Source organism: Drosophila simulans, chromosome 3R, assembly GCF_016746395.2.
Source record: "Drosophila simulans strain w501 chromosome 3R, Prin_Dsim_3.1, whole genome shotgun sequence".
Classification (NCBI taxonomy): Eukaryota; Metazoa; Arthropoda; class Insecta; order Diptera; family Drosophilidae; genus Drosophila; species Drosophila simulans.
This window is the reverse complement of record NC_052523.2, coordinates 21,459,929-21,486,262: the sequence shown is the minus strand read 5'-3', so window position 1 is coordinate 21,486,262 and position 26,334 is coordinate 21,459,929. Positions and strand designations below refer to the sequence as shown.

General features: G+C 46.1%; 8 protein-coding genes and 1 long non-coding RNA gene across 9 annotated transcripts; 4 read left to right on the top strand and 5 right to left on the bottom strand.

The window, feature by feature from the left end:
- The first annotated feature begins 11 nt into the window (after positions 1-11).
- Positions 12-1,558, top strand: LOC6729573 (3-ketodihydrosphingosine reductase). Its single transcript, XM_002104845.4, has 3 exons — positions 12-362; positions 433-1,001; positions 1,066-1,558. Exons 1-3 carry the CDS (start codon positions 146-148, stop codon positions 1,288-1,290), a joined length of 1,011 nt encoding a protein of 336 aa, XP_002104881.1. The 5' UTR covers positions 12-145; the 3' UTR covers positions 1,291-1,558.
- Positions 1,559-1,756: 198 nt separating this feature from the next.
- LOC6729572 (protein RER1) lies at positions 1,757-3,662 on the bottom strand. The gene is made up of 2 exons (XM_002104844.4): positions 3,093-3,662; positions 1,757-3,031 (listed from the first exon to the last, which is right to left on the bottom strand). The coding sequence occupies exons 1-2, from the start codon at positions 3,159-3,161 to the stop codon at positions 2,489-2,491; spliced, it is 612 nt and encodes a 203-aa protein (XP_002104880.1). The 5' UTR covers positions 3,162-3,662; the 3' UTR covers positions 1,757-2,488.
- A 206-nt stretch (positions 3,663-3,868) lies between these two features.
- Positions 3,869-13,256, bottom strand: LOC6729571 (E3 SUMO-protein ligase RanBP2). The gene is made up of 6 exons (XM_016177517.3): positions 12,853-13,256; positions 9,320-12,320; positions 6,231-9,262; positions 5,451-6,168; positions 4,409-5,386; positions 3,869-4,342 (listed from the first exon to the last, which is right to left on the bottom strand). Exons 1-6 carry the CDS (start codon positions 12,922-12,924, stop codon positions 3,984-3,986), a joined length of 8,160 nt encoding a protein of 2,719 aa, XP_016036231.1. The 5' UTR covers positions 12,925-13,256; the 3' UTR covers positions 3,869-3,983.
- A 28-nt stretch (positions 13,257-13,284) lies between these two features.
- Positions 13,285-14,639, top strand: LOC120285029. Its single transcript, XR_005544273.2, has 2 exons — positions 13,285-13,387; positions 13,517-14,639. It is a non-coding gene; the product is annotated as an uncharacterized LOC120285029 (long non-coding RNA).
- A 211-nt stretch (positions 14,640-14,850) lies between these two features.
- LOC6729569 (40S ribosomal protein S27) lies at positions 14,851-16,121 on the top strand. The gene is made up of 3 exons (XM_002104841.4): positions 14,851-14,983; positions 15,729-15,948; positions 16,015-16,121. Exons 1-3 carry the CDS (start codon positions 14,978-14,980, stop codon positions 16,041-16,043), a joined length of 255 nt encoding a protein of 84 aa, XP_002104877.1. The 5' UTR covers positions 14,851-14,977; the 3' UTR covers positions 16,044-16,121.
- A 1,158-nt stretch (positions 16,122-17,279) lies between these two features.
- Positions 17,280-19,328, top strand: LOC6729568 (protein bag-of-marbles). Its single transcript, XM_002104840.4, has 3 exons — positions 17,280-17,902; positions 17,967-18,337; positions 18,399-19,328. The coding sequence occupies exons 1-3, from the start codon at positions 17,418-17,420 to the stop codon at positions 18,869-18,871; spliced, it is 1,329 nt and encodes a 442-aa protein (XP_002104876.1). The 5' UTR covers positions 17,280-17,417; the 3' UTR covers positions 18,872-19,328.
- LOC6729567 (protein takeout) lies at positions 19,239-20,343 on the bottom strand. The gene is made up of 4 exons (XM_002104839.4): positions 20,230-20,343; positions 19,922-20,159; positions 19,718-19,857; positions 19,239-19,655 (listed from the first exon to the last, which is right to left on the bottom strand). Exons 1-4 carry the CDS (start codon positions 20,297-20,299, stop codon positions 19,351-19,353), a joined length of 753 nt encoding a protein of 250 aa, XP_002104875.1. The 5' UTR covers positions 20,300-20,343; the 3' UTR covers positions 19,239-19,350.
- Positions 20,344-20,750: 407 nt separating this feature from the next.
- Positions 20,751-22,213, bottom strand: LOC6729566 (protein takeout). The gene is made up of 4 exons (XM_016177516.3): positions 22,083-22,213; positions 21,758-21,998; positions 21,560-21,699; positions 20,751-21,505 (listed from the first exon to the last, which is right to left on the bottom strand). The coding sequence occupies exons 1-4, from the start codon at positions 22,141-22,143 to the stop codon at positions 21,198-21,200; spliced, it is 750 nt and encodes a 249-aa protein (XP_016036230.1). The 5' UTR covers positions 22,144-22,213; the 3' UTR covers positions 20,751-21,197.
- A 1,152-nt stretch (positions 22,214-23,365) lies between these two features.
- On the bottom strand, positions 23,366-24,711 carry LOC6729565 (protein takeout). The gene is made up of 4 exons (XM_002104837.4): positions 24,515-24,711; positions 24,218-24,455; positions 23,822-24,067; positions 23,366-23,765 (listed from the first exon to the last, which is right to left on the bottom strand). The coding sequence occupies exons 1-4, from the start codon at positions 24,579-24,581 to the stop codon at positions 23,564-23,566; spliced, it is 753 nt and encodes a 250-aa protein (XP_002104873.1). The 5' UTR covers positions 24,582-24,711; the 3' UTR covers positions 23,366-23,563.
- Positions 24,712-26,334: the final 1,623 nt, after the last annotated feature.

Genomic DNA, 26,334 nt, shown 5'->3' with positions numbered 1-26,334 from the left:
GCTATCGATAGAAATCCAGTCCCACCTGTTTGCGTCAACGGTCACACTTCGATGCACTTTCTAATCAGAAACTTTGCGGTGCAGATAAACCAGCATAAGAGATTAGAGAATCCGCGAATTATCGCACCCTCTTGAAATTGTCACCATGGAACTGAGCTGGGAGATAGTGCTCTGCGTGGGCATTGCGGTGCTGGTTCACGTTCTGGTCTACCTGTTCGTCATGGCCAAGAAACCGAGGAGCATTGTGGGTCGTCATGTGGTGGTCACCGGCGGCTCCAAGGGAATCGGACTCTGTCTGGCGGTGGAGTGCGCCATGAAGGGCGCCAATGTGACGGTGATTGCGCGCGACGAGAAAATGCTGAGTGAGTAATGTTCTGCCGAGGAAACCCCACCCAAAATACTCTTATCTTTGATATACGATCTTTTTTGCAGGCGGAGCAGTGGCTCTGATGGAAGTGATTCGCCAGAGGCCAGATCAAAAGTTCCAGTACAGAAGTCTGGACATTGGCGGCGATTATGACCAGGTGGCCAAAGTGCTTGGCGAGATCGAAGATAACTTCGGCCCCATTTACACCTTAATCAACTGTGCCGGAATGGCCATTTGCGGTGTGTTCGAGGAGGTCTCAGTCCAGGATGTCCACAAGCTGATGAACGTAAACTTCTTTGGAACCTATAACTGCACACGTTATGTCCTGCCCAAAATGAAGAAAGCGGGCGACGGCATTATTGTAATCACTGCCTCGCAGGCGGCTATGTTTGGCATCTATGGATACGGTCCTTACTCAGCCACCAAGTACGCCCTGAGAGCGATGGCGGAAACGATTGCAATGGAGTCTCGGGAGCACGGGGTCAGCGTCACTTTGGCCATGCCCTGCGATACGAATACACCTGGATTCGAGGAGGAGGAGAAGTCCAAGCCCAGGGAAACCAAAATAATCTCTGGTGGAGGAGGTCTCATAGAGCCGGAAGTTATGGCGAAAGCTATACTCAAGGATGCCCTGGTGAGTCTGTTACCCATAGTTGATATTCACGCAATCTAACTAGAGTACTTTTTCATTTTTGTAGAAGGGCAAGTTCACCTCAACTGTTGGAGCAGAAAGCTGGCTGATCACCACTTTGGGTGGAGCATTGCTTCCTTGGGATGGCTTCTTTACCAATCTTCTGCACGCCATTGTTTTGGGACCGCTGCGATTAGTTAGCTACGCCCTACACAAGTACTTCAATAGTGTTATACGCAAATGCGCTCGAGAGGATAAGGCCAAGGCCGCATCGGAAGTGGAGTCCAAGTGAAATCTCTCTTGTCTCGCTGCCTTAAAGTATTCCCAAGTGCCCATGATTAAATCACATTTTTATGATATATCAAAATGTTCGATTGTATTCAAATATTACGATTCCCGTATTATTAATCATTTATATATATATTTGTATGTGCATTTTAACTTTTTGTGCTAGAGTATTAACTATTTGTATCGTGTTTTTTAGACTAGATGACGTGTCCTCGATTTGTTGGTGTGTGCTTCATTTAAATAAAAACAAAATGTATTCACTCTTCAGAGAATGAGTCGTTTTTAAATTACCACTTAGTGATTGTGCTAATCGCCAAAGCAATTTCACGCATTGACCTAATCGAAATTGGTTTTGTATCTTGAAATCGAACAGCAAATTACATGTGGCAGCGATTAGATAAACACAAAAACCACGCCACGAAAGCCTTTTTTTCACCCTTTTTTCAAATGGTTCAAAATGCAACGATAAATTATTTGGTTTTCTTTTGTCTTTCTTTATTCATAAGACGCACCCAGTGTACACTTCCTATAGTTTCAGTTTTCAATTCGCCTTTTTTTTTAACATTTTGTATAGTTAAGGCTAACAAAAATTGTATAATCATAATGCAAAATATATATATATATATGTTTGTATATATATTTAGGCATATTTTTATAGCATCTAAGCATGATAATCAAAAATAATTGGATTCAAATACAGTAAGTCTACTTTTTGGATAGAAGAGTTATTAAATTATCGTTAGGTTTAGGATGAATAACTAAATTAGAGCTGATCTGCAGTATTTCGGTATCGTTTGGGATTTACAATAGATTGAAAGCGTTGTAAATAAATATAAATTTAAACAAGCAGTTAGATTAAACAATAAACAAGGTATTTTGCACAAGACGCCGTACGACAACTCAACAGTGAAACGAAAAATGCTACACAAACCGAAAAGGAAAATCATATTATAAGCTTGGTTCTGGTTGATGTTATGCTGCTGGTTCCCATTCCGGGCTGCTTTCGGTAGCTTTCTCTAGTAGTCCTCAATGGCAATGATCTGCGGTGGTTTGATGGACGATGCTGTTGGCGACCCCACATCCTTGGTCGCTGCGCTGTCGCTAGTTGGTAATGGTGGCGTTGCAGCTGCAGAAGAGGCGTTTGAAGGATCACCCGTTCCCGCTGCCGTCGCCCGCGTGTCTGACGTCTGTGCGGCTAATTGTCACTTTGAGTTGCCCGCCACGGAGCCGGGTCCAGAACCCGCCAGGTCGTTGACCCGCTGGTAGCGCGGCTTATTGCGGGTAAACGGCAAGTACTTGTACTTGATCATATGCTTGATCTGGCGCTTCATCGTGATGCAGAAGAGCGTGATGAAGTACATAACCAGGATGGGCCAGAACACCGGCACGTTGAAGAAATCGAAGAACGTACATATCAGACCGATGAGCGTGCTTTTCGCCACCGACAGCCAGAACTTGAACTCCGGCAGGCGGCGAATGAACGGCCGGAACTCTTCGTTGCTGCGCGTTGGCAGATTGGGTCCCTCGTCCTCGTCGTCCTGCGAATACGGATCGAACTCCGGGTCGATCTTGGGCGTTAAAAAAGCGATAAACAGGTTCAAGTGGTAAATGCCAAGCGCATAGCACACGATGTACCAGCCTTGATAGATGAAGATGCGCAGTACAAAGAGCAGGAGCAGAAAGCCGGCGAACACCCAGCGCATTCGTGTGTGCGGTGTGCTACGGTCTAAGGTGGATTGGTAGGTCTGTGGAAGCAAAGGATGCGGGTTAGTTCCCGACAAGTACGAGCATTCCACAATCACTTACCTGTGAGAGGCGCTGAAAGAACTTCTTAACCCCGCCGCCGCCGGCAGCACTGCTGTCCTCGTTCATCATGGTCGTCGTCGGTAGTCTCTCATTAATCTCCGGCCCTGGACTTTTATTGTTGACTTTGACGCTGTCGTCGTTCTCGCTGCACACGTGTATCGATTCGGGATTTGGGTAATTTTCCGGGACGGGGACAGGGGCTGCCGGAAAGGGGCTAACAAAACACGAAATGGGCCAACTGGCAAACTAGGCGCGCTTCAATCGCTAATTATTCTCTAATTCATATTCTGCACCGCCCGTCGTCGCCTTCTTCTTCTTTCTCCTTGTTGTAGGGCTGGTTCGACTGTCAGTTTACTGAGATTGCTATTTGCAGACCCTGCTTGCCAGTATTCGATATTCGTGAAGTTCTGACCACAGTGTAGTGCGTTTTTATGCTGTAACTAATTTAATTACACCAGAGATTTGTCGGCAATTTATTGTTCTTTTTTCACACAGAGTTCACCACGTCATTATGCTCTCTCAGTGGCAGGGCTGTCAAACTATCGGCTGGGGATGGAAATATCGGGAGTTAGGCGATTATCGCGAAAGGTAATTGTTAGTTTTAGATTTTTAATGTACTTAGTTAATCCACTGTCAATATTTTAAAAATAAATTAAGGTACATTTAATTTATAAAAACTTCGCCAGTTTCCTTGGTTGTACTTCCGAATTTGTCTCCTCTCTAATATATCGATTGCTTTATCGGATTTAATAGTCAAATTTATTTAAAATATTGTATTAATGTTTATCGAAATTTTATTAGGAAAATGTGAAATAGCCATTGTCGCTACTGTTTTGGATGAATATTCTAACACAATCCTAGACATGCTACATATATTTAGATCCGGTTTGCTTATGAGCTCGCCTGCTCCTCCAGCGCGTCGTCATTCTTGTCCTCCTCATCACCTTGTAAGGCCTTTGCTCGTTCTATGCACGAATTGACCGTGTTGAGGAACTCATCGGCGATCTCCTCCTTGGCGAATCGACAGGCAAGGCGTTCCAGGACGCCCTCGGTGTCCACTTTACCCTCGGCGTCCACAGCGTAGTTGTAGCCGGCCCACAGGAAGCTCTTCTTTTGATCTATCATGTAATCGATTTGCAGGGAGGCGGAGATATTCATGTTAAGAATCAGCTTGTGGATCTGCTCCTGCCGCATGATCAGTCGGAATGTCTGCAGCTCCGGGTGCTCCAGCACCTTTATCTCACCGACACCTTAATTTTTTTTTATGTATTTATAAACTTTTAGTGATTAAAAAAGCGACTATTACTACAGCTTACCTCGCTCCTTCCATTGTTTCGATTCGGCGTCATAGCGATAAAGCTTCGCCCGCTCGCCATACAGCTTAGTCTCGTTCTCCTCTCCCGTGGTGACAATTATCTCATCCGGCAGCTCAACAATGGCATCATAGTGCGGATCGTAGTTGTCATCAGTGGTGGCGTCGCCATCATCATCGCAGTCTTCTTTGGCTTGCGGCGAAGATTGGAAGTTTTTGAAAGCGTTCTGATGCGTGAGGTTATAAAAGCCGCCCCCGGCGGACTTGTTGAATCCCACGACACTGCCCTGGCTATTGGCCGACAGGTTGGCAAAGTCATTGCCAGTCTTGTTCGCTAAGTCAGCAAAAGTGCCGCCCGGATTGCTTGCCAAATCGGCAAACGTGCTGGTAGTCTCCGGCACCACTTCCTTCTTGTCCTTGCCTCCCGCTTCTAGATCAGTGGTTTTATTCGAGGTAATGTCCTCTTGTTTTTCATTTTTTACGGCTGCTTGTTTGGCCATGTCTGTAAATGAGACGATTGGCTTTTGTCCAAAAGCGGGTGCACTGCCAAACACGAAGTCTCTAGCAGGTGACTGGGTTTCAGTTTTGGGTACTCCAAAGATGTTGGACCCGCCAAAAATAGATTTCGGTGCTTCCTTGCCATCTGATTTTTGCAAATTAACCTTGAGACCTCCAAAGGGATTGGAGTCTCCGAACACTGGTGCGGCCTTTCCACCGAAGGCCAACTTCGGTGCTTCTTGGGTCGCTGGTGATTGGGAATCCGCTTTAGTGCCTCCAAAGGCAAACTCTGATGAATCTTTCTTCTGTTGCTCAGCCGCTTTATTTCCACCTCCGAAAACAAACTTGACAGAATCGTCAGTCGATTTTTCGTTTGACAAGCCGCTACAGAATATAGATCCCAGAACGTTTCCTTGTCCTTCGCCTGATGCTAGTTTTTGAAGATTAGCCAATGGGCTGGCATCCTTTCCAGGCTCCGATTTATCTGAAGTGAACATAACAAGCGGTAAGATCCTTTCATCTAGAGATCAACGTCAATTCATACATACCCGTGCTACCGAAAATGAATGCCGAACTAGGCGTTTTGCTTGCCTCAGAAGACGAAGAGGTACTTTTGCTCAGCGAACTGCCTTTGAACAATATGGTGGCAGGTGTTTGGTAATCGTTAGGCTTGGCCAATGGCTGGGGGAGTGTCAGTAGGGGAAGGGTCATGGGAAGTGGAGGGATTACTTCGTGTGTGGCTGGCCTTACAGAAGAGGGTTTGCCAACAACAAGTACATCCGGTTCGCCTCCTCTGCTCTTAGCCGCCCCATCATTTTCTTGGGACGGTTCATTTGTTTTAGTCGCTTCCGTCGATTGGGAAGCGGAGCCGACTATTGAATTTGGGATATCTTCTATCGCCTTTGCGGTTCCATTAAGGGCATTTTTGATCGCTTTGTTAAATCCTTGTGCCACCTCCTTGTTTTTGAAACGCAACGTAAATCGCTCAAGGACACTCTCACCCTCGCTAAAATCGTATACAGCAAACATCCACGACGTTTCAGTCTTTTCCCTGTACACCACATTCTCGTTGAGCACATGGTTAAGACAGATCTTGAACACCTGCTCTCGACGCATGACCACGCGCAGCTTTTTGGTCTGCCTATGGCGCAGGATCTTCACATCCCCCAAGCCGCGCTCCTTCCAATCGGCCCCGTCTAGGCGGTACAACTTGGCCTTATGCACATACAATAGCTCCTCGTCCTCCTCTCCTGTTTTCACATCGATCTGAAATACACATTTGTTAAATAACAAAACAAATATGGTTTTTTGGCATTAAATAATTGTACCTTATCGGGCAATGGGATTACTGGTGAAAAGTAAGTGTTGTTCTCCTCCTCCTCCACCTCGTGCGAATCGTTATCTTCATCCTCCTTAGCTGCTGGACTCTTTGGCTGCTGGTGGTCGGGCTTGGGCTTGGTCATGGAGAAGCTGAAGCTGCTGGATCCAATTGAGGTAGTCGGAGCAACAGCTGCAGGCACTGCAGGAGCCGCGAACTTGAAGGTGGCGCCATCGGCAGTCTGATCTTTGTTACTAGCCGCTGCGGCTCCGAAACCAAAGCTAAACTTGGAGGTAGCTGGCAGATTAAGTCCCGATCCTAGTGAGTTCTCCTTCTTTGGTACCGTGTCGTCCTTGGGCGCTTCACAGGCGCTGCAGTAAAGAGACTTTCCGGGATTGCTCACATAGCATGCGCTACATGACCAACTACCGACTGCAGGTTTGAAGGCGTCCCCGAATCCAGAAGTCATTGAAGCCTTTCCAAAGCCAAGGGCTGCCGTTTGAACAGGCGCAACTGACGTAGGTGCCGAAACCGAGGCTGTCACAACCGCTGCTGCTGGCTTCTCCTTTGACTGTGTGGCGCCACCGAAGCTAAATCCACCTGTGGCGGGAAGAGCTGCTGAGGGGGCAAAGCCAAACGAAAACTTGTTTGAGGAGCTAGTGGTAAGATTTAACGCGTTCCCTTGGTCCAACCCCGATTGCTTGGGGGGAACAGTGGCATCTTTGGGCTCCTGGCAGGCTAGGCAGTAGAGCTGTTCCTGGCCATTGCTGGTATAGCAGGCTTGACAGTTCCAACTGCCTGCCTTAGGCTTAAAGGCGTCTCCAAAGCCCTTCATTGGCTTCTCCTTTTCTCCAGCGGCAGAAGAAACCTCCTTTTTAGGTTCCTTTCCAATACTTTGTTGAGCCTTTTGCACAGCCTCGAAGAATTGCTGACAAACGTCTTGCGTCTTAAATCGCACAGCGAGCAATGCGGTGGTTAACTCCTCATCGGAATAATCCTGAGCACCCCATGTGACGGCCGCCTTACAGTTCGTTGCATAAGTGAACTTGGTCTCGGGCAACAGTCGCTGATTGCAGCACAGCTTATGGACCTGCTCGCGCCTCATAAGCAGGCGAACCTTGTTGGGATCAGTGCGATCCCGAAGGAGCTTCATATTACCAAGACCGCGCTCCTTCCACTCATTCGCTTCCTTATCCCAACGCAGAAGCTTGGCACGATGCTCGAAGAGCACATCCTCATTCTCTTCGCCGGTGACCACTTCTACTATATCGGGCAGAGCAATAACAGGCACGAACTGAGCCGTGGGCACATACTCCTCCTCAGCATCCGAGGAGTTTGACTTGTTTAATTGTGGCTCCTGCTGAGGCGTCTCGCCTTGAACTGTATTGTCCTTGATTAAAGCCGTGGTGAAGAGGGTAGTGTTGTTGCCGCTGCCCACCGCAGAAGCGGTACCAAAGGAAAGGTTTCCGAAAGGAGAGGCGGTGGAAGTGCCAAATCCTGATGTCCCATTCGGCGTGAAGCTAAAGCTGGCAAATGGTGTGGCAGAGGATGGCGCAGATGTTGCAGGAGCAGCACTGACCCCTGACAAGGTTCCAAACAGTGACTTAGCTGCTGTTGCTGGTGGGTCCGGTATAGGCTGAGTTTTCGTTTGCTCCTGAGGCTTACTGGTTAGCGAATTGGCTGCGGGGGTGCTTGTTACAAAGCTCTTGGATAAACTAAATGCCGCTGGAGCTTTCGCAGTTGAACCTTTCTCGCTCTTTGGAAGTTCCGCTGTGTTTACCGTCGGTTTCACGGTTTCCTTCGACTTGGCGGCCTCGCTTGCGTCTGTAAAAGCCACCCTGAACTCTTCAGCCAACTCCCCTGTTTTGAAACGCACCAGGAATCTCTCCAATGTAACTTGCTCATCCGCAAAGTCATTTGCCGCCCACAGAAGGGATTTCTTATCCTTGTCCTGGTTAGCAACATTTATCGTAATGTCTGCAGTGATTGTGTGATTAGCACACACTTTGTGAGTTTGATCACGACGCATCAAGACTCGAGAAACGCCGGTGGCTTTGTCGCATAAAATTTTGATCACCCCTGTACCGCGCTCCTTCCACTCCTTGTCAGCATATCGAAAGAGCTTGGCTCGGCTGGTAAACTTGATCTCCTCGCCCTCCTCGCCGGTTCGAACCACCACTTCATCGGGCAGTGGGATAATGGGCTTGAAATCGGGACGAGGATCGTAATCATCTGCTGAAGTATCTTGTGGCAGAGTTTTGTTGAGATCAGTTTGATCACTTTGGTTTTGCTCAGCTTCCTCCTGTTCCTTTTGTTTTTCGGCTGCTGCCTTAGCCACCTGTGTCTTGAACGAAAAAGGACTTTCAGAGGACTTACTGCCAAAGTTAAAGCTGAACGATCCTACTGCTGACACCGATGGCTGTGCCGGTTGTGCCGGCTGTTCCGGTGCCTGAACCAAACTTGGCTTGATATGCTGTGCTGGGATGGTCACACTTAAAGTGGGCTGAACACTGGCAGTCGTGGGTTTCGGCAACGGATCTGAACTGGTTATGACCACATTGGCTGGCGGCTCCTTTTCCACGGGCTGATTGTTCAACGCACGGTTGAACAAAGACGGCACACTAACAGGGGCGGGTGCAGGTGCCTGTGCAGGAACAGAAGGAGCCACTTGAGGTATATGAACAGGAGGCGGAGCAGCAGTTGTTGCCGCTGGATTCACAGTTGCAGCACTTGGTGGAGCAGGAGCAGTACTAGGTACTGGCACCGTTGGAACAGTTAATGGTTTCGACTGCGGAACTTGAATGGGCGAAGCTCCAAAGACCGGCGTTGTCGTATTGAAGAATCCTGGAGTTGGCAGTGCAACCACAGGCTTGGACTCAAGAATATTCAAGGGAGCTGGAGGCGCTGCTGGCTGAGCGGGAGGAGGTATCAGACTTGGCGGAGGCTGGGTAAAGTTGCCCATGGCGTCAATGTAAGGTGCTACCGAAGGCACGGTCGGCGGGGGAAACATACTGGGCAAGCCAAAGTTTGGATTTCGTGGACCTGCGTAGAATTAAACATTAGTAATTCATTCAAATCAAATTTAAAACGTGTGCTTACCAAACATATTGGGGGGTGGAATTGATCCTGGAGCTGGAGGAGTCCGCAAGAACTGCGCTTGGGCTTGAGCCTGAGCTTGAGCAGCGTAGTAATTGTACATCTGGTTTTGGTTAAACATGGGACTTCCGTATGGTCCCTGCAGAAAGCGCTCTTGGGCGGATGGCGTGTTTGGCACCCCGTTGTAGAAGCCACAAGCATATGGATTTGGAACGACTGGGTGGACTGCACCTTGGTTGTGGCTCTGCTGCTGCTGATTTTGTTGCTGCTGATGCTCAGCTAGTGCATCCTCAATTATGAAGAGGTCGTCCAGACCTAAGGCAGCCGCGGGATCAACGTCCCGTGTAGGCGTGTCTCGACTGCTGATCTTGATCTTCTTAAGCAAATCCTCCAGCCCAGTTAACTTCTCAGTAAGAACTTTGATATCCTGTCTCATGGCTTCCATTCCCACACTCACATCGTCCTTGAGCACACACAGTGACTTGTTGATCTGCTTCACAGCCTGCTCCATCTCCTGATTCGGTTGTGCAACAACAATGGGAGTGACTGGGGTGACTTCTATATGACGACGTGATCGATTGGCAGGGAAGGCTGCATGGGAATAGAAGTCATCTTCCGCATCCTCGTAGGCGGATGAATTGTTATGCATATCCGGACTACCGAAGCTATTATCGATACCCCGACTATTGCGGTCCTGTCTATGCATGGCCGCTATGAGTGGGTGCTTATCATCATTTTTGATTAACTTTTGCGTTTTCTGCAGAAATTCACGTCTCCGCTCAGAGTAACGATCTCGGGCAGTTCGAGGCAGCTTGGAAGATTCCTCAAGATGATGACACGCCTCCGATTGCAAAAAGTAGGCCATGGGCAGATTAAGTCCCCGGACCTCGTCCAAAAACTGCTCATACTCTCCTATCCTAAACATTTTCTCGCTAAAATAGGTGACGGCTTCCTCAGCCAACGACTGAAGATCTTGCCATGCTGCCGTTGAGCCGGCGGATCCGTACTTAAAGACGCGGACATAGGATTCCATCTGCTGAGTGTGCTGGTGGCGTAAAATTGAAAATCCTTGCCTGTACAGGGTATCGATACGTGTTTCTAGAGAAGAACGATCCGGTCGGGAATTCAAAATCTTTCCCAACTGAAAAATGATGATGGCATCTGCTTTGGGGCCATTAACGCCACGCACCGCTTCCAATCCATGTTGTAGTTGAGCTCGTTGCTCGGCGCGATTACCTTCAGTGATAAGCTGGTTTGAGTTAAGTCGCACCACCAGATCCCACCAGTTACTTTGCTCCGGTGCGCTTAGTTGACCCACCAGATTGGCAAATGGCATCATATGCGGCCGGGCGGCAGCATTGCGGTTTCCCAAATTGGAGGAGTCATATACTTCACGCTGGATTTGCAATTTCCGTCTGGTCTGAATGGTTGTGGCATAGAGGTAGAGGTCTACATCTACCTGGCTGATTGAATCTTGCCCACAGTAGTTTAGATTCTGCTTAACATCCCGTTGGAAACCCTCATAAAAGACCACGCGTTGCGCATCTCCAAGTTTGTTCGGGTCGGTGCCCAGCGCCAGGTAGACATGTTGGGCTAAGGAGTGTGGCGGCAGCACCAACGCTTGCAGTTCGTAGTCCTCGATATGCGCCAGATTGGGCCACTCAAAAAGAGGCAGCTGCAGACGCTGGTTCCGCACCAGATGCGAAGACGTATCCTTTAGTTTGTGTTCGGTGTGGGTAAAGAGCTGTTGGTAAAGTTGACTCCGCCAGCTCTTGTCCAAGCATTGCTGATGAGCGCTGGACAACAGCTCTTCAGAGTCGCTAAATAATCCAGGCATAGAGTTTCCCGAATTTTTATTCTCATCAAAGTCGGCATTTTCCCTATCGTTTTTAATTTCCATTTGTGACCGGTCCAAGCAGCCCAAAATGGTTCGTCCAAGCTGGGCACATCGAAAAGCGCCCTGCGGGCGCCACATCTGTATCAACTGCTTCTGTTCCGCGTCGCAGTGCTTTATCCATTGTTTGGTACTCAAATCTTCGATCGGTCGCACCTGGTAACCAAGCAGCATAAGTGGCAAAGCGGAGCGAAGCGTGCTCATCCATTTGTTTTTATTTGCCAGCACCTCACGTTTGAAAATCAGTGTCACCGCGTGAAGCAGAAGCTGGCCGGTAAAGTGGTCAACACAGGCCTGGTGGAGATCCCGCTGCGGATCGTCGCCTGACCTCTCTATCGAAGTGCTAAACTTGAATAGATATTGATCAAGTCTAAACAACTGCTTGCTGCTGTCTGCCAGTCCACTGCCCTCCAGGCTTAGCTGCACGAGACGATCGAGAGTGTGCAAGGCGAAGTGCCAAAATCGCCAGTTCTTCTTCACATCCTTGGCCACTTCCATCTTGAAAAGGACCATCCAGATCTGCTCGTACCATTCGGTCGACTGGCTCGTGCAGTTTTTGGACTCCAGTTCCGTTTTGAGAGCATAGTTGAAGGCCTGGTCTATTTTCATTTTTTCAACATAGCTGCGCAGCAGTTGTATGCGTATATTAACATCCTGGGGACGTGCCTGCAGTTCCTTGTACATAAGAATCTCGAGGGTATTGTGCTCGCCGTCTTCGCGACTGCTCTCATCCTTGCCGTTACTGTCCGCGAGATTTACACGCATTCGCAGATTGAAGACTTGCTTGTTGCCGCTTAAGTCAAGGCTATTTGCCTGATCCAACCAGTACTTGGCGCACTCCGTGTTTGATGCGTTGTTCTCCTTCAACAGAAGTTCGCAGGCGTCAATGACAACCTCTGACTGACGCGGATCCATTTGAATGGAACGTTGGTAGTGCTGCAGTGCCTCTGTCACATTGGGCGGGTTCAGCCTACTGTAGCAAGTGCCAATCATGTTATGGCCTACTGCGTCGTCCCTCACCCGGAGATAGCCGTTCAAATACTCGATGGCTTTTGGGTATTCCTGCACTTTCATGTACATTCGAGCTACAGCCAAGCCTTTGATATCGCGCTACAATATACATTTTATTAACTAATATACATTTATAACTAATATACATTAGTTCGTTTGATAATTGTTCACTTATACCTGGATTTGAATAACTTTATAAGATTTGACTTATTGCGTGCTTAAACTTTATTATTTAGAAAGAGCTACGTTAGACCGCCAAAAATAATTCAAATCCACAATGGAAACTCGAATTATTTTTGGCGGTCTAACATATTCAGCGCTCACTGTAGCGGATTGATATGGTACACATAACCTCAAATATCTAATTTGATTTACAAAGAGAAGGGGAAAGCCATGCAGCTGCGAGAAAAGCGTTGCATTTGGCAAGTATACGAAATTCAGCAGTTGAAAGAAAAGCGCGCAATTTCCTATTCAATCACAAAAAACGACGGCCAAGTGACGCCGACTCACACACACAAGCCCACGCAGACGCCGCACGCACACAAAGGTGCGCTTTCAATGGCGGCGCCTGAAGATTTCGCAATGATTTCCTTTTTGGAAATTCCGATGCACACTTTGGCTGTTTATTTACCTCTCGTCCCGGCTGAAGTTTTCCCAACATTTTGTGGACGTGTGCGTCCACTTCTTTTCGCGTTGTAAACATATCTGTACTCTTTTAAACACGTCCAATTCGCAGTGGACGAGAACTCGCAAAAATGTGCTTCGCGTTAGATTCTTCTTCACTCGTCATCCGATCGACGCGGAATCCTCGAACGGTTAAGTGCCCCGTCCGGAAAATCACGCAGATTCGGATGGGCAATTCCAGTCGCAACAAACTGCACTCGTTTGCGGTGCAGATTAGAACGTAAATATCACTAAATTCCAATTAAAACTTAAGCTGAACAGCACGGAAACCAATAAAATATGTGCAAACTTAGTGCTGGAACAAAAAACGATGACTACGCGTTGACATCGATGGGCGCGAATATATCGCGTCACCGATGTTTTTACAGCAACTATCAATTGCTACGATTTTTTATCGAACTAACAAATAAAAATGGATTTAAATAACAAATTAAAGACTGTTGAAGAATAATATAAAACCCATGATAGTTTAACGAAATAATGTAATATAAATATAGAAATAGTGTGTAAATCAATGATTATTCCTATTAATATTTTTTTATATACTTTTTATATTCTTTTGTTTATTATTCAGAGAATTTTATATAAATTACTTCATTTGCACTTTCCAGAAGAGGAGTTTCCTATCGGAGACGGCACTAATGTACGGTAATCGCTGGTGCCAGGCCATTCCACCATAGGATTTCAGGGAGGCCTCCAGCAGAGGAACGGTCGACTTGGCCGCGAACACCTTAAGAGTCAGCCCGATGACCATGGCGATGACCATCTCGGAGCTGCCTGGAGCGAAGCGTACCACTCGGCCGCAATCCTCGTGGACCTGCTTGACGTCCGCGGGCACATAGGGTCGGTTCAGGTCCCAGGTGACCACATCCCCGCCGGCCAGCGAGGTGATGAAGAGCCTGTTGCTGTGGGCCCAGTCTGCCGACATCAGGGGGAATTTGGGCGACTCCACGGAGATGACTGTCTGCTTGAGCGTCACATTGTATAGATGAATGATGCCTGCAAGGAGTTTCCTTAGTTACACCGTGGGCTAAACACTGATAGTAGCAAGCACACCCTTCTTTTCCGCCACAAGAACCTTGTTGGGATCCTCGGGGTGACTCTTGACGGACATTCCAGCGGAGGACAGGCCAAAGGTTATGACATTCTCCCCGGCGCCTGTCGTCGTCCAGAATCTGCAGGTGAAGTCATCGCTAACGGATGCCAGCAGTTCGCCCTCGCAAACCCAGGACACATCGTTGACGTAGTCCCCATGCCCGCGGAGCACCTGGAGCGTGCTGAACTGGCCCAGATCGGTGCGGTATAGTTTGAGCTGGCTGCCGTTAGCCGCGCACAAAGTTACATTGTTGGGCGTGCAGTTGAGCGAAGTGTCCGGCGAGAAGGCCAGTGCGCTCACGCTCCGCGGTTCCTTTTCGCCCAGGTCCATGTCCTGCAGATGTGTGTACCCGAACTCGCCGCTCTCCTCCTGCGGATTAAGAGTTAACCATTCAAAACCTTCACTGGTCTTATGCTTGGAAACCCACCGGCAGTCCAACGAGCAGCAGACTCAAGTGCTTCCTGAAGGCCACTGCGATTAGGTTGTAGGCAAAGTCATTGGTGCATATATCGTAGCAGTAGATGGCTTCATTAAGCGGGATGCTGTGGTCGGGCTCGTTGACAGATCGCATCTTTTTATATATATTGTTTGTTATTCACGGGATAAATAAATGCAACAATTAGCCGGCGCCAAAAAAATGTTTATTTTAGTATGACCAAAAATCAGTGGATGAATAATATGAATTTTTATATTTAAATGAAGAGTTCAAGTCAGCGAACTTTTAAATAATAAAAATCGTATTAATGCCTAGTATCGACTGTGTAGCGTTTGTTTTTTATAAAATTTGTTCCTAATATACGAATAAAAACAGGAATAAATTTTGAACGCGAACAGCACACACTCCAGTATTGGAAAGCGTGCGCAGCAGAGTTGCCATCGCTCAGCTGTTCAGCATTATTTAGTGCATTCTCGGGCGAGTTAAGTTGGCTGCGATTTACCCCACTTCCTTTTCCGTGTTAGCTGTGAAAGAAAAAACATGCCGGTGGGTTCCGAATTGCGTTAAAATTGAATTTAAACACAGAAAACTCAACCGAATGATAACCAAAAGCGGGCGCTAATCACCGCCAAAGTGTCCAGTGTGAATGGAGAGAGTGTGGGCCGATGATAACGGCCCGGAAAGGCCGTAAAACAAATGTCTGGCCCGCTTCCTTTGAATGTGTGCGATACAAGCCACGCATGGCGTGCGCCAGTGAAATTGCAAACAGTTGTGAAATGGCCAAATGAAACTGAATGGAATCTTGGGACTTACACGAGGAATTGATTCCACTGCCATGTGAAATGGACGGATATCCTTGCACATAACCTAGAACACGCATTGGCGAATTTATGTTGTTGTTGCCTGGAGTCTGTGCTCTGCATTTGTTGATACACCGAGAGAAAATGTGCCAATTGGCTGGCTTAAAATCGTCAAGTAGCCTGATAACATTCTATTCGGTTCTTTTGTTATCTATTTCTCAAATTAATTATTAATTGAGAACTTAAAAGATCAAAGTAGTTATGATTTAAATTGGTAGAAAGCCACTTCTTAGTTAATTATTAAAAAATTGGTGTTCCAATTGGACGAAAGTTGGACCAACACATTTGGCGCCAAAGAAATTTCGACTTATAACTAAGATTTGAAAAGGGTTATCTTGGCTTGAAGTGATCCATCACACTGGGCCGTAATCATATAGTATATGTACATTAAATAAATTTATACTAATTTTCAAACTATTGTCGCCTTGCAGCTAGCAAAAGATCTTCTGCACCCTCTGCCCGCCGAGGAGAAGCGCAAGCACAAGCTGAAGCGCCTGGTCCAGCACCCTAACTCGTACTTCATGGACGTGAAGTGCCCCGGCTGCTACAGGATCACCACCGTCTTCAGCCACGCCCAGGGCGTCGTGGTCTGCGCCGGATGCGCAACCATTCTGTGCCAGCCGACTGGAGGACGCGCCAAGCTGACAGAAGGTATGCTCCAAACGCTCACTGTCCAATGTTCCTTCGCAATTAACTAAAACTATGTCTTTCTTGCAGGCTGCTCCTTCCGCAGGAAGCCACAGTAAAATGGGACTCGCGATGAACCACAAATTATTAATTTTTTAATAAAAACTCTAAAACGTAAAGAAACCACAGAACCCATACGAGAGAAAGCTTGTAATTCAATTGCTGCGGTCCTTTGGTTCATTGTGCTTTGTGAATTAAAGAATTAACGATGTTGTGGTCGGCTAAGTGAAAAAAAAAAAACAGCTCTTGTCGTATTTGTTTATAGAAAGTGGATAATTGCCAACAGGATAGATAGTGGAACTCAATCGCTGGGGTTCCCCGATAGCAACCGCCCATAATGGAAGCTCTTGTGTGTGCAAATACCCTTTGTGCGGCAAAACTTCAGGAATTTTTCACTAGTTATGCTTAGATCTAACGATTGATTGACTTCACAACAATAAAGAATGTTTCATAGGCTCTAAATCGAGATTTTGTGAGGCTTCTGAAGATTGGGCATTCAGAATTTTTTCAAGAAATTTGTACCAGGCCTACAAACCCATTTAAACGGTTGGTTATTTGGATCTCATATATGGATATACTTAGCTTGTTTGACTTATATTTATTTGGATGAGCGCCCAAATTTTGTTGTAACTGCACGCGGTCTGGAAACAAATAATCAATAAATCTTCAAATAGTTGAAGCTGGGAAGCGGAAGTTTTATTAACATATATTTATAATCGAAAAAATGCAAATAGTCACGTTGTTGTTTAATTAGTCAGTATACGAACCAACAAATGTAAAATGTATACTGGTTTGTGTCGGCGCTAGGCATGTCACATGAACGGAGATGCCAGATTTTTGGCAGTGGGGATGCCAACTTCATTCTAAATATGCGCGCAAATTCAGAAGCTTATTGTCGTCAGAATTACAAAATCAAATTGAAAATGAAAATGGGAAATATGGAAATATTGCTACTTCATTATTTTTGCCAAGATATATGATAATTGAAGCAAAATGTGAAAAATCCCAAATTGTTAAATAATGCTTTAGCTTGCTTTATACAAAACCACTAGATAATTAAAAATAGATGGCCTTAATTGTTGCAAGTTGTTATATAATTAAGTCATGCAATTTGACTTAATTGTGATCCACCACATCAGTGCGTGTAATAGGAGTTAAAAATGTAAAGTTCGTAGGGGATTATTGCATCGCATTTCAAATTTCTGTAAATGCGCCCGGGTCAATGACCTTTTGAGGTGACCATAAATTGAAAACTTCTATGTGCGATCGATATGTTATCGATACAACAAAGCGTCTGGACGCGATCATTCTTCCTCTTTCTGAATTCGCAGACAGCGTGGCGTCAGGCATTTCAAACGGTAAATAGAACCTGGCGAAAAATAAAGTTTTAAAAGGCAAAAATCGAGTGATTTGTGTGATTTAACTTGGGAATAATGCTTAATGCACGTGACATGGGTCCTGAGGACAACGAGAACCAGGAGCTGGACCACAATTTCAAGCTGATGGAGGAGCATTTGGCCTCCATGGTGATAGGCAATGAAAACGAAGATCCAATTCAAGCCACTTGTCAGCACGAGGATTCGAACGAAGATGGTGCCACCTGCACATCGGGCGTTTTATTCGAAATCCAGGAGAACTTCGGTAGACTCCGGTTATGTGACGTGGGTGCACCACTCCTCGAATTCCACGGTTTGGATTGCTTGCAACAGCTTCAGAAGCGATCGCGCCAGCTTGCAATCGAAGGTTCTCCGGCCAAGAAGTCGCGATCCGGAGCCGCAGACTTCGTGTTGGTCACCGGGCCAAAGCAAAAGCAACTGCAGAAGGAAAATGTGTGGAACCGACAGTGTAAAGACTCTGCGTCCGGGAAGCAGCCCATAACTATTGAGAAACTGCGTATGATTGGTATTCACGGCGATTGGTGAGTCCTCTGGAGTATATCCCAAATATACCACGTAATAAACAGCTCTCTTTGTTAACAATAGCTTGGAGCACAACACCACGCTTCGTTTGATGAATCTGTTCAGATCCCTGCATGATCACCTGACCGCCGATTTGGGCTTCTCGCGCCAAAACTCAATGCCCTCGGACTATCTGTTCGATTTGCCGGTCAAGAGCATGATGCCAAAGAGCATAAATGTGCGCTACCAACTGCAAGTGCTGTGCACCAAAGTAGAGCGCTTCCTTGTCAAGCAGCGCCGCACCTTGGAGGCGAATCGCCACTTCGATTTCGAGAAGTATGACGAGTGTGACAAGTTGCTTAAGGGTTCCGCATCCTATTTGGAGAACTTCAAACTGCTTCTAAAGCCCGAAATGCGCAATCGAAACGGAAACTCGGGGATCAATGCGGACAAGTGTAAGCTGTAGATTTTCAAGCAACCATTCAGTTATTCCTGCAACGATTTTATTCATTATAGTCCATGCTCAGCTCATGGAGAGATTGCTGATTGGTCTGCGCGATTGGATCAAGGCTGCGCATCTCAGTGTGCACGTGTTTAACTGGGAAATGGATCTGGAGCACCGCTACTCGGGGGCCATGACCGAAAGCCACAAGTCGTTGACCGAGCGGGCGATCCTTTTGTCTGGTGCCGAGCTAAAGGCGGCCAATGCGCGTGGAATCAGTTTGGAGGAGCTGTTGATCGCCAAGAGATTTGACTTGGAAGGTCCGATCTGTTGTGCCCAGGAGCAGCATGAGTTCCTTACCGCTCTAATCGCCAATCCAGAGACCTATTTCCCACCCAGTGTTGTCGCCATTTGCGGGTCACAGAAGCTTGGCGGAGTGAACATGCAGGAGGAGCAGTCAGCGTCGGAGGCGGAGATTGAGGAGATCGAGGAAGTGCCATCATCGCCGCCTCGTCACACCATACGTGTACCTCGCTTCAGAAGCTAAACTAATGCTGTGCACACCGAGAAAAAAATGACAGCAAATGGGCAATTTAAAAAAGCTAATCTTCTCATGGTAAGCTATATTTTCTATTATGTAAGATAAATTTGTCCATTAATGCGGACTCCATAATTGTATTCGTGAATACAATCATAAGCTTTTTAAAAATATTTGTCAAATCGATCAAAACGAAATTGATTTATTACCCCTGTTTTAAGATTGAAAACAAATTTATGTAAGTTTAAATGTGTTCACATTTATTTGGCAAAGCTACAAATGAGTTTGCTTTTCTCTTTTATAAATTTGTATTTTACTTCAACTTTAGTAATAAGAAATTATTTAGTGCCTGAATTTATTTTGCAACTACTTTTTATTTGTATGAGGAACTTACCAGTATTTCCTATTTGCTTTGCATTTGTATTTTGAAAGTCAAATAAATATTTACGACTTGTGCTTCGACTAATTGAAGTGTTTGTACTAAGGTCTTAGACTACAAAGAGCTGTTCCAGCGGCAGTTTGCCGAATATCCTGTCCAGCACCGACTTGGCTATCAGTCCGAAGGCCTCGCCAATGCCCGGCTTCAGTTCATTGAAGATGTCCTTCCAGTTCTCGTTGATGAGCGCGTGCATGTTCTCGCTCAGATCCTTCTGGCCGTTGAACAGATTCTCCAGATGGTAGGTCACATGGGAGGGATCCAGCTCAACCTTGATGTCCACCACCTCGGCGTAGGTTTGATGATCGCCCTTGGAGACGCGCTTGAATTTGATCAGTGCACGTACCTTTGTTCTAGCTGTGGATTCGAGAAGCACATTAGAGATTTTAGATTTCAGAGCAGTGGGAGGCATATCTTACTGAGGCGGATGTCGGCATTGCCCTTTCCGGTGATGGGCAGAATGAGTATTCTTCCGTCCACCGAGTAGGGTCCTCTGACTCCAATTTCTGGAACATCCATGACCAGCTCGATGGAGCGGCTGAGATCACTTGTGAATCCGCTAAAACGAAACAGAAAAATATAGTAAGCACAGAGATCATGGAATGAAATGAGGATCCACTCACCTCACTCGCTTCGCAACACCCTGATGTAGACCCAAGATGTCCATCTCGTGGAAGCTGAGATCGATGTTGACCGGACTGTGCGGATTGCGTCCGATTTTGAACTTCTTGACGTGCAGCGGATCGAGGGGGATCAAGCCCAGCTCCTTGATGCCGCTCTTGGCGTAGTTCCTCAGCACGAAGTTCACTCCGTTCTCCAGGCACTGCTCGTCCATGATGGCGCACCTCTCGATGCCTGAGGCTGTTAATTGGATTGAGAAGTATACGTAAGCATTATACATATATTACGGAAAGGGGTGTGTGCAACTCACGTAAATCGGAAGCGTGTCCGTAGGTGGACGCACATCCGAGCAGCAGGACGAGGGCGAGTGTTAGCTCCATAATTGCTGGCGGCGAACGCAATCGGGTACTGATCCATTAGCCGCGGACGTTACCACTTATATAGTCACTTTCGTCAATTGAAATGTATCATGTTTTTGTTGCCGTAAACCGCTTTTGCGTTTCAGCCACACAGAATTTGACTTTAGACCGTTGGCAGTTGAGTCAGTTAAATGGATTATAAACCAAAACCGGCAGGCTGCCTGTCCGGCAAAGTGGCTGGTTATAGCCGGCGAATTTATTTTACGATTCCCTTTAATGAACTCCCAATTTGAACTTGAACCCGTTGGGCCCACCAGTCCCACCAGCCAGCCATCGACCCCGTCCATCCTCCCATCGCTCCTAATCGCGTTTTGGGTGCAATTTGCTCGATGTATGCAAATTGGATCGGCCTTCCCCATAACGCACATTAATTCCCGTTTCACCATCTAATTAATGGCTAAGTAAACAAAGATTGTTTATCAAGCTTTTTTAATGTAACTGCCTTTTCCAGATACAGATATTCCCTGCCTTTCGGAATCTCCGCGCGCGAATAACACATACTTTTAGGCGGCTCTTTATCTTTTGGATTAACCTGATCTATTAAGTTCCACGCACTGTAACCTAATTAATAATGGCTCATAGTTTTAAATGGATCTATGATTTTATGGTGTTTTACAGAATTCCTTGAATCACTTATAAACAATTTACAATGTGTTAACTATATAAAACTTTTATTGCCACACAACACTTACAGATTATTAAGCTGGGATGGTTTAATAGTAGTTACTTGTGTTCTCACTTTCAAACGCGAATCACGAACTCCATTAAACCTAATGATGATTGCTAGCCTCAAAACTTAGATCTGTCAGTACGCTAACAACTTGATCTAGTATCTTTATGTGGACTTTGAAGAGTTGACTCATGATTCATCCGCGAAAAACTTGGCATACGGCAGTTTGGAGAACACACCTTTGACGACGCCCAGGTAAAGTTTGCCAAAGGATCGGTCGATTGCCTTGGCCGTCTCCTTGTAAATGGCCTCCGAGTTTTCGTTGAGGAAGACATTCATGTTGTCGCCCAGCGCCTTGTCCCCGTTGAAGAGATTACTGAAATGGTAGTGGCTGGACTCCGGCTTCATCGTTATTTTCAGATCGGTGACGTCCAGGTAGGTCTCCCCATTCTTCACCAGCGGCTTGCCCGAGAAACTGACGATTGCCCTGACGTTAACTGGACAGGATTCTTAGTTCCTCGAAGCCTAGGAACTCAATTTGCATAGCTCACCCATAGTCATGTTACTTTGGCCAGTTCCGCTAATCGGTAGAATCAGTACCTTGCCCTGGATGTTATATGGTCCAACGAGTGAGAAGGTTTTCGTGACAATTTTCACTTCGTGCTTGGCGGTGAGATCCCTTCCGAAACCCCTGCAAAGATCAAGGCAAGTTGCATCACATCCAAACAAGGTGTTATTCCTGCACCCACTTTACTTTCACGATCCTTTGGTCCTTGATCCCATACAGCAGATTGTCGGTGAAGGTTAGGGTTATGCCCACGGGACTGGAGCTCTCACCCTGGCTAATGACCATCCGGTCCACCTTCAACGGATCCAGCTGCATCAGGTTCAGACCAGGATCGCCCTCCGCCGAGTTTTCGCTGAACAGGGTGTTGCACAGCTTCATGATGCATTCGCCATCGCCGTACTTACAGGGTTTAGGATCCTCGGCTGTGAGGAACACAAAGGATTATCTAGGTTTCCCAGGTCATAACTTCACTGGGACGGTCTTGTTTTAAAGGACTTTTTTCTTACGGAATTTGGCTTCCACCGAGACCATAAGGCACAAAACCACTGCGAAAGCAATTGCGAACATGCTAACACGTCTATAACTTTAAGTTACTGAATACGAACGGGATTTTCGCCTAGTATTTATAGTGGTCCACTAAGTGCAACTCAAATAACGTCTAATGGCAACCTTTGATATTGCTTTTATCTGTGGCGTAACCGTCTGTCTGTCAATTCTAGAGCTAGTTTCAGAATCACCAACTAATAACGAAAAGCAACTGAATCATCTGATGGTATTAGGTAAGAGAGCTTTGTTCTAATTTTAATAGATATAAGTGATAACTAAGGCTATCACCTCAGTTAGCTCAGCAAGTAGACCATCTAGCAAATCTTCTTATTTACTTTAAATCTTCATCAATCAGTTACCGCCAAATGTATTGAAGTATCAGACAGATTATGTCCAATTAAATGTCGTGGTATTAAGTTCTCCCTTAACAAAGTTAACTGGCAAGTGTGCAACTTACAAAAGGGCCAGTTCCAAATATAGCCGAATTAAGATGCGAAAACAACGCAGTCATCGTGACCACCAGTTCTTTAGTTAGCTTTAGTTCTTCGGAATCGAAGTGAAGGGCTGTGGAGGAGTAGCGGTGGTGGAGTAGCTCGGAACAGGTCCTAGACTTTGGGTTCACTTAATGACCAAGTGTCCCGCTTTAAAGTCCAGCCCCCGTGGAGAACAAAAGCAACTTGTTTCGCTCGGAATCGCTGCAGTTGATTGCTCGCTCGTGGAAGATTTTCACTGACCCAAGGCCAACTGGGTGTCCGATGGCCTGGGATCGGGATGGCAGCTATACCGTTGGCTACCCTTGATCTTGGCCAGTGAAACGGCAATGAGTTCGCACAGTTGTGTTCAGATTAATAGCACTCCCTTTTAATTAGTTGTTGATTGTAAGCCAAATAGATCATATATACTAAGCTTAGTGCACTTTGGGGTAAATTAGTTGCATAGGATATAGGATCTATCTTACCACAAAGTATTTGCTCATAATATAAAAGGTCTGTATCTGAATATGTCCCAACGCTTGGATGTTTTAATACTTTTAGCGTCTTTATAACTACACTTCTATCCACAAGTATAGTCACTTTAGCAATAATGCCTTTGTCATGCAAATTCCAAATCAATCGTTCAATCACGTGAGCTGCCTGTTGATTGCTGGCCAAAAAATGGAAAAAAAAAGTGTATGCGACACTTGTGCGGAAATAGTGAGATCCACGCTTTAGCTAACAATGGCCCCCCGCAGAAGCAGAACCAGTTTTTTTCGAATGTTTTTGTTTATTCTACAAGTTAAAGCTTAGCTTAGCAGATACGATGATGATGTGTCAATGGCCGGAATGCAACGCCCCATGTGTGTGAGAATAGCTTGGATAGGTGAGGAAATACTCGTACACTTAGCCTACAGTCTAAAGCCTAAAGCCCCAGAGCGCCTGATGGCGACTAGGACGACTAGTGCTCAGTTCTCGAGGAACAGATCCTCGTAGGCGAACCGCTTGAAGAGCTGCGAGAGGACGCTCTTCATGATCTCGGCGATGGCCACGTGAATGGAGGGATGCAGCTCGTTCCACACCTCCGTCCAGTTGTCGTTGAGGAACTGATTCAGATTGGTGCCCAATGCCTGGTCGCCATTGAAGAGGTTCTCCAGCCGAATGTTCATCCTGTGGGAACACAAATTCGTTAGTAATGAGTCAGCTAAAATCCGAACTGCACCCACTTTTGTGGCTCCACCAGCACCTTGAGCTTATCCACGCTCAAATAGGTGCGTCCATTGCGCTGCTGTGTGCCCGGCTTGAATTTCACCGAGAACTTGGGATTGTGCAGCACGATCTCGGCATCGCCATCGCCGCGAATCGGCAGGATCAGGATGCGTCCATCCGCCACGTACTTGCCTTTCAGCACGATCTTGGGAAAGGATCCGTACATCTCAAACTTGCTGGTTGCAGGATCGGCGCCAAAGCCACTGGAAAATATGCGTGTGATGGATAAGTGTAATCAACTTAATATATCTTATTCTGTTAACTACTAACTACACTAATTAACAAACGTGTGGTAGCAACTTCTTCACTTATGCTTAAGAAGGGAATCACTTTTCATTTCACTTGAGACTTACACAGCTCTATCGAACTTCACGCTGGACAGGCCCTCCACATTCACGTCCTTGAAGTTGAGCTTGAGATTGAGGGAGCCAGTGCGTCCGTCGGAGATGTCGAAGCGCTTGATCAGGAAGGGCTCCACCTGGGGGAATCCAGCGGACGGATAGCCGGTCCTCGCGTGCTGTCGGATCAGCATGTGCGACACGTTGATGATGCAGCTGGTGTCGCCCATGTGGCAGCGCGGCAGTTCGGGAGCTGCAAGGATAAGCCGGCGATTAGCCTGAAGCACTGGGATTGTTGGCCAAAGGACTCACGGAAGTTGGAGGCACCGCTGGCCAGGCAGCAGAAGAGGGCCACGCAGCCCAGCTGGAGCAGCATCATTCTGGATATGGATCTAGTTGGGTACGAAATTCAATCGCCACGAAATTCAACCGCTCGACGATTTGGCGAATGCCCGACCAGGTTCAATGGCAAACTGTAAATCGGCTCTGGACAGACGGCGGCATTTATAAAATTTCTGATCGGCCAGAACGATGGAGCGGCTACAAATGTGGCCAACAACAACCAGTACACTTCATAGTTTATTCATTCCTGACTTGTCGCGTCTTGGCCCTTGTTGTTGTCGTAGCTGTTGTTGTCTGCCTGATTGCTGGCTATTTTATTTTTATTTTTGTATTTATTCGTATGTGTATATCTCTTTTGCTTCGTGTTATGGATTCTCCTCATCATCATAGACATCGCGATCATTATTAATATCATTATCACAGTCTTTATCTTTATCGCAGCTAGCACTAGCCAGAATTGGCAGCAGCATTATTATTAATTAATATTATTAGCATGTGCCTGCTGTGCTGCAACAAATAACAATAAACAATAACAATGGCAGCGCGCAGAAAAGGCAGCGAAAAATCAAAAGTGATTCCATCACTTTTAGTGCTCAATCCAGTCAGTTTTTAATATATTTCCACTTCTCCTGCAATGCATTATAGTATATAATTTGCACTATATTTCGGCATCTTGTGTACTTTTTATAGATCCAAACTCCGTGAAATGGAATCCGCGCTTTGTTCGCACTTTTAATGAAGTGCAAATAACAATTCGTACTTATTGGCTTATGTATATTATTCATCCCATATTTGCTTTGAGATCAGCACTTGGAATTGGGAACCAACCACTGGGGGAATTCCTAAGTGTGCTAAATGGACAGGCAGTCTGCAAGGGAATGATAATGAATAGGTTAAGGATCCTCGATACTCACTACTAAAGTATTTCAAACATATTTTTTTAAATCATATATTTGCATTCTGGCCAGAAGGGAGAATGCATCCCAAGGCTCCCAACTATGAAATTTCCGTTTTGGCCATACGAAGATAAATCTTTTTGTGGCCAACACAACTCAATTCCGACCATAAACCAATTAGACATCGTCGGGCATTTTGGACGACAGCAAACAGGTTCCAACGGCATCGATAATGGATGGATCGACGGATAAAAGTTGCCCGGCGAGGTGGCTTCACTTTCAAACTATTGGACAGGCGACGTTCGGAACGGGCCGAGTGAATTTAATTTGGCAAATTCTAGTTAAAGACTCCTGGCGTTCGTCATCGGCAATTAGCATATACTACATATATACATATGTATATTTGGTGTGCGATCGGCATGAAACCGGCATTCTGTTTATTTACCCATCCAATTGGCGCCAGGTGAGTCCACATATTTCACTTTTGTCCACTTTGATGTGTTTGCGCAGCCAATTCCTAGACGCTGTCGTAGACATCGAGATTACAACCGATTTTCGGGGGCGCCCGGGAATGGGAGATATGGTAATATATGCAAACACGCTTCTATTTTATTACGTCGGGCTGCCCTGCAAATATTTTGGCATTTCAGTTTTGAGTTGGTTGATTCATCTGGGCGTAAACATGATTTGGTTTTTCTATGTAAACTCAGTAAATACGTTTAGTTTATAACTAGTTTAGCGGCTTTGTAACGAAGTGGAAAGCTTATGAATGACGGTTACTTTTCAATTTTAAGGAATTCACCATGAGTTTGGGAATTTTTGATGGCGTTCTGGTTTAATTTGGATCGTTCTGAATGGCATTAACTTTTTCTGGTTCTCAAATATTAATTTCAA

Excerpts from the sequence above, each read along its gene's own strand:
- LOC6729573 (XM_002104845.4), top strand. The coding sequence starts at position 146 with ATGGAACTGAGCTGGGAGATAGTGCTCTGCGTGGGCATTGCGGTGCTG. Across the intron at positions 363-432 it reads GCGCGACGAGAAAATGCTGA|GCGGAGCAGTGGCTCTGATG; the intron begins GTGAGTAATGTT and ends TCTTTTTTGCAG. Across the intron at positions 1,002-1,065 it reads CTATACTCAAGGATGCCCTG|AAGGGCAAGTTCACCTCAAC; the intron begins GTGAGTCTGTTA and ends TCATTTTTGTAG.
- LOC6729569 (XM_002104841.4), top strand. Across the intron at positions 15,949-16,014 it reads ACGCGCCAAGCTGACAGAAG|GCTGCTCCTTCCGCAGGAAG; the intron begins GTATGCTCCAAA and ends TCTTTCTTGCAG.
- LOC6729566 (XM_016177516.3), bottom strand. The coding sequence starts at position 22,143 with ATGTTCGCAATTGCTTTCGCAGTGGTTTTGTGCCTTATGGTCTCGGTG. Across the intron at positions 21,999-22,082 it reads CTCGGTGGAAGCCAAATTCC|CCGAGGATCCTAAACCCTGT; the intron begins GTAAGAAAAAAG and ends TGTTCCTCACAG. Across the intron at positions 21,506-21,559 it reads CCAAAGTAACATGACTATGG|TTAACGTCAGGGCAATCGTC; the intron begins GTGAGCTATGCA and ends AATCCTGTCCAG.
- LOC6729568 (XM_002104840.4), top strand. The coding sequence starts at position 17,418 with ATGCTTAATGCACGTGACATGGGTCCTGAGGACAACGAGAACCAGGAG. Across the intron at positions 17,903-17,966 it reads ATTGGTATTCACGGCGATTG|CTTGGAGCACAACACCACGC; the intron begins GTGAGTCCTCTG and ends TGTTAACAATAG. Across the intron at positions 18,338-18,398 it reads GGGGATCAATGCGGACAAGT|TCCATGCTCAGCTCATGGAG; the intron begins GTAAGCTGTAGA and ends TATTCATTATAG.
- LOC6729571 (XM_016177517.3), bottom strand. The coding sequence starts at position 12,924 with ATGTTTACAACGCGAAAAGAAGTGGACGCACACGTCCACAAAATGTTG. Across the intron at positions 12,321-12,852 it reads AACTTCAGCCGGGACGAGAG|CGCGATATCAAAGGCTTGGC; the intron begins GTAAATAAACAG and ends TGTATATTGTAG. Across the intron at positions 6,169-6,230 it reads TAATCCCATTGCCCGATAAG|ATCGATGTGAAAACAGGAGA; the intron begins GTACAATTATTT and ends TGTGTATTTCAG.
- LOC6729572 (XM_002104844.4), bottom strand. The coding sequence starts at position 3,161 with ATGATGAACGAGGACAGCAGTGCTGCCGGCGGCGGCGGGGTTAAGAAG. Across the intron at positions 3,032-3,092 it reads TCTTTCAGCGCCTCTCACAG|ACCTACCAATCCACCTTAGA; the intron begins GTAAGTGATTGT and ends TTGCTTCCACAG.
- LOC6729567 (XM_002104839.4), bottom strand. The coding sequence starts at position 20,299 with ATGGAGCTAACACTCGCCCTCGTCCTGCTGCTCGGATGTGCGTCCACC. Across the intron at positions 19,858-19,921 it reads GGTGTTGCGAAGCGAGTGAG|CGGATTCACAAGTGATCTCA; the intron begins GTGAGTGGATCC and ends GTTTCGTTTTAG. Across the intron at positions 19,656-19,717 it reads CAATGCCGACATCCGCCTCA|CTAGAACAAAGGTACGTGCA; the intron begins GTAAGATATGCC and ends TCGAATCCACAG.
- LOC6729565 (XM_002104837.4), bottom strand. The coding sequence starts at position 24,581 with ATGATGCTGCTCCAGCTGGGCTGCGTGGCCCTCTTCTGCTGCCTGGCC. Across the intron at positions 24,068-24,217 it reads GTGAAGTTCGATAGAGCTGT|TGGCTTTGGCGCCGATCCTG; the intron begins GTAAGTCTCAAG and ends CATATTTTCCAG. Across the intron at positions 23,766-23,821 it reads GTGCTGGTGGAGCCACAAAA|GATGAACATTCGGCTGGAGA; the intron begins GTGGGTGCAGTT and ends GTGTTCCCACAG.